General features: G+C 42.2%; 1 protein-coding gene across 1 annotated transcript; it reads left to right on the top strand.

The window, feature by feature from the left end:
- The first annotated feature begins 3,586 nt into the window (after positions 1-3,586).
- On the top strand, positions 3,587-5,886 carry LOC137216450 (small integral membrane protein 10-like protein 2A). The gene has a single exon (XM_067722479.1). It carries the CDS (start codon positions 3,804-3,806, stop codon positions 4,035-4,037), a length of 234 nt encoding a protein of 77 aa, XP_067578580.1. The 5' UTR covers positions 3,587-3,803; the 3' UTR covers positions 4,038-5,886.
- Positions 5,887-6,430: the final 544 nt, after the last annotated feature.

Here is a 6,430-nt window from a genome sequence, read left to right as displayed (position 1 = left end):
ATTAAAGTTAAATCTATTATCTCTGGACCAATATAGCAGTTAAAAACGTTATATTCCTCCCATACATACTAAGAGTGGGTGATTCAGACAGAAGAATCAAGGTATATGCGCTCTATTGTGGGAAAGAAGAGCTAAAAGATTGTACAGTTTCACAAAAACAATAACTGTGGCCTATTACAACTATTTTATATTCGTGATGTCTGGTGTGAGGGAGAAGGAAGCATTAATTCCTTTGTTTAATGCATTACCTGAGGCTGTTTTGTGTACTCTAGGTCTCTCCTAAAGCTGGGGTTGAGATTTCTTCATTTTCTGGCTGCTTGTGCTGTTCTGCCTGCCTTAGGCAAATTTTTTTTTTTTTTTTTTTTTTTTTTTTTTGCGGTACGCGGGCCTCTCCCTGTTGTAGCCTCTCCCGTTGCGGAGCACAGGCTCTGGACGCGCAGGCTCAGCGGCCATGGCTCACGGGCCCAGCCGCTCCGTGGCATGTGGGATCTTCCCGGACCGGGGCTCGAACCCGTGTTCCCTGCATCGGCAGGCGGACTCTCAACCACTGCGCCACCAGGGAAGCCTTGCAAAAATTTTAATATAAAAATGAGCAAAGGGACCAGAGCCTGGACAGCCTGAGGGGCAAGGAGACAGAGGGGAAGAGAGGGGAAAGTTGCTTAACTCGCCTCTTCCCTGCTGTTGCCACTGCCCCGGGATCTCTAGGACCCTTTAGTCTGCATATTAGTTGAAAGCCCTCCCTCTGCCTTCCAGTCAGTCATCCAGTCCGCGGCACCCTCCTTCCTTTTGATGCCACTATAAATGACCAATGAACATAATATTCAGACTCAACTGTAATCAAATATAAGCAAATTAGAATAATTATTTGCTTTGCTTTTAGATTAGAGATAATAAAATAATACATCATAATAATATGGGTGAGGGTGTGGAGAAATGGACAGCCTCATACACTGCCTGAGGGAGTGGAAATTGGTACAACATTTTTTACACGGAAATTGGAAATACTGATTAAAATTAAGACTTCAAATCTTTTTTTAGCTTGTCCAAATGTTTACATATATATATATATTCAATTGAAGTGTAGTTGATTTAGAATATTGTGTTAGTCTCAGGTGTACAACAAAGTGATCATATATATATATATATATATATATATATATATATATATATATATAGTTTTTCAGATTCTTTTCCATTGTAGGTTATTACAAGATACTGAATATAGTTCCCTGTGCCACACAGGTCTTTTTTGTTTATCTCTTTTATATATAGTAATGTGTATCTGTTAATCCCAAACTCCTAATTTATCCCTCCCCCTCCTTTCCCCTTTGGAAACCATAAATTTGTTTTCTATAAGACTGCAAATCTTTTTTTAAAAATTTATTTATTTTTGGCTGTGTTGAGTCTTCATTTCTGTGCGTAGGGCTTTCTCTAGTTGCGGCAAGCAGGGACCACTCTTCATCACGGTGCGCGGGCCTCTCACTATCGCGGCCTCTCTTGTTGCGGAGCACAGGTTCCAGACAGGCAGTCTCAGTAGTTGTGGCTCATGGGCCTAGTTGCTCCGCGGCATGTGAGATCTTCCCAGACCAGGGCTCAAACCCGTGTCCCCTGCACTGGCAGGCAGATTCTCAACCACTGCGCCACCAGGGAAGCCCAAGACTGCAAATCTTTTGAAAGAGTAGTTCCTTATATACAAATGTGCAATGAAATCTGCACATATGAATAATGTCTAACCTCGCTAGTAAACAAAATATGCAAATTAAAATGAGATAGCATTTTCACCCTATTAGAAGGTCCAAGATTTAAAAGAACATCGATGCTCATTATTACGAAAGCTGAGGATGTTCATGGATACCTTAGTACAAGCTGTGTGAAAGACAGTTTGACAGTATGTATCAAAATCATTAAACAGGTGAAAACCTTTTGATACAAGAATTCCACCTTTAGGAATGTATCCCAGGGAAATATCAGAGACATGTACAAAGATATGCACGCAAGGATGTTAATCTCAACACTGTTTATGATTGTGAAAAATTTGAAACCATCCAAATATCCTTCAGTTAATTACTGGCAAACCATAACGAATAATACACCGTATTATTGATCATAAGGAATCAATATGGAGGGACTTCCTTGGTGGTGCAGTGGTTAAGACAAAGGAGCCCAGGTTCGATCCCTGGTCAGGGAACTAGATCCCACATGCATGCTGCAACTAACAGTTCGCATGCCACAACTAAGGAGCCCGCCGGCGCAACCAAATAAATAAAGAAAGGAATCAATATGGAAAGATAAGCAAGATATATCATTATTTTTAAAAACAACTGTCAGGGCAGTGTGTTAGTACGGTTTCATTTTTGTTTTACAATTTGTGTGTGAAATATGTATATATGCCTTGCTTATTAAATATGTAAATAATTGATTAAAACATATACCAAGCTGTTAATAGTCTTTCTTTCGGGGGGTTATGATCCTAGGAACTTTACTTTTCTCATAATATATACTTAAGTTTTAATGTTTTACAAGCAATGAGTAAAACAATAATAAAAATTTAAGAAATTTAGAAAAGTTGCTCAGCTTCTCTGATAAATAAAAGCAAATTAGAAGAATAATGAGATGTAATTATTGTCTATGATGTTGAGGGAAAAAAATTCCAAGATTAACACTCAGTGTTGAATAGAGCCCTCATCTCTAAACTTCTTTGATTAACCACATGTATTAGTAAAACTTTTTGACCTCAAACACTAAATGTATATGCTTATGTGATTGTTTTTTATAAATGAAGATGGGATCATGTTATTCATCCTCTTCTGCCACTTGCAAATCCATGTGTACAGTGATGCTCACTGCAACAATTTTTGGCATAAGAAAAACTGGAAACATTCAGAGCGTCCATCAACAGGGGATTTGTTAAATGAATTATTGAACATTATTAGTCAGCATATGTATTGGTGTAATAATCCGTCGTCAAAGTGAGTGAGGTAGTTGTACATTATTGACACGGTAAGAGCACTGTATCAACACATCACATCTGGAAGTACATACAGGAAACGTAACCTCAGTTCACGGCGGGGGAGGGGTGGGGAATTGGGAAGCTAAGCAGGGAATTTGCTTTCCATTGTTCTCATTGTGCTGCTGACAATCTCTAAAAACTTGTTTGTATAACTTTTCCCATTAGCAGAATACTACAGATGTAAAGCAAAAGCAAAAATAAGACGCTTTAAGGAGTAAAACAGAATGCACACATCTTAAAGTTAAATTAGTGGGTTTGGTGTATTTGTACTAGCTCACAACTGAGGATTGAAAAAATTCCTAAAGGGATTTGAGGGAACAGGAAACGCGTTCACGCTTCGAAGCTGCTCAAGATCGTGCTTATGAAGGAACATTTCTAACGTTTTGAGCAAGTTTCGTTTTGCTTCCATTAAAATTTAAAAATTAAAAAAAAAAAAAAAGACCACCGGGGTCAGGAAGCTATGTCTCCCGGTGCACTGCAAGCCCCTCCCCCTCCCCCTGCTCCCCCTCCCCCCGGCTCCCCCCCCCACCTTCCCCTCCTCTCCGTCCCGGGGCTCCTGATCCCTGGCGCCCAGCCCGACCCCGCCCCGCGCGGCCCCGAGGCAACTTAGCCCGGCGGCCCGGCGGGGCACCAGGGACCGCGGTGGCCCGAGCGCAACCAGAGGAGGAGGAGGGTGCCCTCCGTGCAGCGCAGCTCGCATCTGCGGCCGCGCGATCCACCTCCCTCGCCGATTCCCCCGCGTGCGTCCCTCTGTCCGCGGAGCCGGCGGGAGGCCCCGGGCTCTGGGCGCTGTATGGGAGGCCAAACCAGACCGATGGCGGCGGCGGCGGCGGCGGCCCTGTCGGGCCTGGCGGTGCGGCTGTCTCGCTCGGCCGCGGCCCGCGGCTCGTACGGCGCCTTCTGCAAAGGGCTCACGCGCACGCTGATCACCTTCTTCGACCTGGCCTGGCGGCTGCGCGTGAACTTCCCCTACTTCTACGTCGTGGCTTCAGTGATTCTCAACGTGCGCCTGCAGGTACATATTTAGAGCAACTAACTCTGTGGCATTGGGGGGTGCCCAGCAGGATGGCTGACCTCCACCCACCAGTTCAGCCGCCCTAGAGCAAAGCGACCAGCTCGCCTCGCGCACACAGACTTGCCGGCCTGTCTTGCCAATCGCCTCGTCTTTTCATATAAATGCGCCGCTAGAAGTCATTTGCAGAAAGCCTGCAGTGTAACCAAAAAAGCCTAAGATATAATGAAAAGTTGAATCTCAAGGAAATAGCTAATTCAAAGAACAGAACCTAAAAATCTGAAAATCCTCAGAAATATTTGAGAAGTTCTTGCATCCATAAAACAAAAGACAGCACCGAAGGCAGGGAAATGACAATAAGCACAGGATGCCCTAAGGGGGGAAAAAGGAAAAGTTACCAACAACTTAAAAAAAGATAAACTGTACAAGAGTGGTCCAAATAGGAGGCAAGTCCTCCAAATTAGAAAAAGAAATGAATAGACTTCCAACTGAATGGAATCGATTCTAGGCGACAGAAATTTATTGCATGATCGGGAAGGCATACATTTCTTCATCCTAAAAGATACAACAACGGCAAACAGAACCTACTGGGAAAAACAAACATTTCAAACTGTACAAGGAGAGCATGCTTCACATATGAAGCAACCTCAGACGTGGCCTGTTTTTCAACCGTTGCCTGGAGTGTGAGAAAGGGAATCTGAACACCGGCACGTGGATTCAGCCTCTGCAGTCACAGAAAATCCAATCATAGCGTTCAACTTTGCTATTCAGTGAACAGTGTTTAAATAATCATTACAATGGAAATATTAGTTATGCTTTTTCATTTTTAGAGTAAATCACTAGGCAAACCAGGGGAGACTTAATTATAGTTATAGAACAGAGTGGGAATGTAAACCAACTTTGGCAAGTACAGGCAACAAGTTGGCAGGCAGAGAGGAGGAAGTGGAACAGTGGTGTTATTCTCCTAAACTAGGAAGTCCAGATACTGTCTCTAGTTGAAAGAATAAGGCAGATTTACGGGTTAGATTTTTAAAGTGAACAAGGTAACCAACAGAAGAATTAAAAATAGTGATATATGGAGGGGGGGAGGAAAACCAAGGGGACAGCAGGAAGTCAGCAGAAAATGCCTCATGTCATCAAGTTAAGAAATAGTAAGAAAAGCATATTATTAGGAAAAATGGAGTTAACCTCTAAACAGACATGTAAAAGCTTTTGCCTCTGGGTTGGGAAAGCAAAAGTTGAAAAGGGTGGGTGGGGATTTACTGCTTTTCATTATATGTCCTTTTGTACTGGTTGATTTTTCTAAATCCTTTATATGCATGTATTACTTTGATTAAAAGTTAAAACTTATTAAAAATGAATTTACTGCAATTAGAAGGAAATCTGGGGGAAAGGGGGTTGGGGAGCGGTACGTGAGTCCAGGTAGATTCTGCCCTCCTATCTTTCTGCAATAGTGGATGCATATCCTAAAATGTTCCTGAATGATCGCATGAAATATGATTTCCTTGCTTTCCAAGCAAGCCATAAGACCATAAGGAAATGCCTCATGAAATGGCCAGTAATCTTCAGGCAGCCCAGAGCTTCCTTACTCTATGTAACTTTTCACGAGCTAACGTCTGCAATGTCATAGTTAAAGTAAAAACAAAAAGTGTGATTTAATTTTTCAAAACTGAAAAATTTTAAAACTGAAAAATTGGACAAGTACCCCATGATGTTTAGACAAGGTTCTTACATTTTAATATTGATCATAATGGCAAGGCAGAGGAAATAGGCTAAATATACAACGGGAGCTTGGCTAAATAGAAATAGTCCGTCTATGTAATGGGATACTATGTAGCTATTAAAAATAAGGAATTATATTTTATCCATGTGTACTAGATGTTACGTCACCTCACCAATGACTCAAGTGATTGAGCCAGAGAGAAATATATATATATTATATAATATACATTTATATACTCCACCTAGTTATAGAGAAATAATAATACTTGCAAACACTATTGCACACTTACCATAAGCCATGCAAGGTCCTAAGCACTTTATATACATCATTGCATTTAATCCTCACAACAACTCAGAGATGAGTGACTGTCATTACCCCCAATGTTCAGGAGAGGAGACAAACATAGAAAAGGATAGTGGCAGAGTGATGAAATACTGCCAACAATATTATTCTTCCTACTAATGTGAGACATTCATTGCTATGATTCGTTTTTTTCTTAGCTTTTTTTTTTTTTTTTTTTTTTGCGGTACGCGGGCCTCTCACTGTTGTGGCCTCTCCCGTTGCGGAGCACAGGCTCCGGACGCGCAGGCTCAGCGGCCATGGCTCACGGGCCCAGCCGCTCTGCGGCATGTGGGATCCTCCCGGACTGGGGCACGAACCCATGTCCCCTGCATTGGCAGGTGGA

The sequence above is a fragment of the Pseudorca crassidens genome, chromosome X (genome assembly GCF_039906515.1).
Source record: "Pseudorca crassidens isolate mPseCra1 chromosome X, mPseCra1.hap1, whole genome shotgun sequence".
Classification (NCBI taxonomy): domain Eukaryota; kingdom Metazoa; phylum Chordata; class Mammalia; order Artiodactyla; family Delphinidae; genus Pseudorca; species Pseudorca crassidens.
Note: the sequence above shows the minus strand (reverse complement) of the source record. Positions and strands in the feature narration are given on the sequence as shown.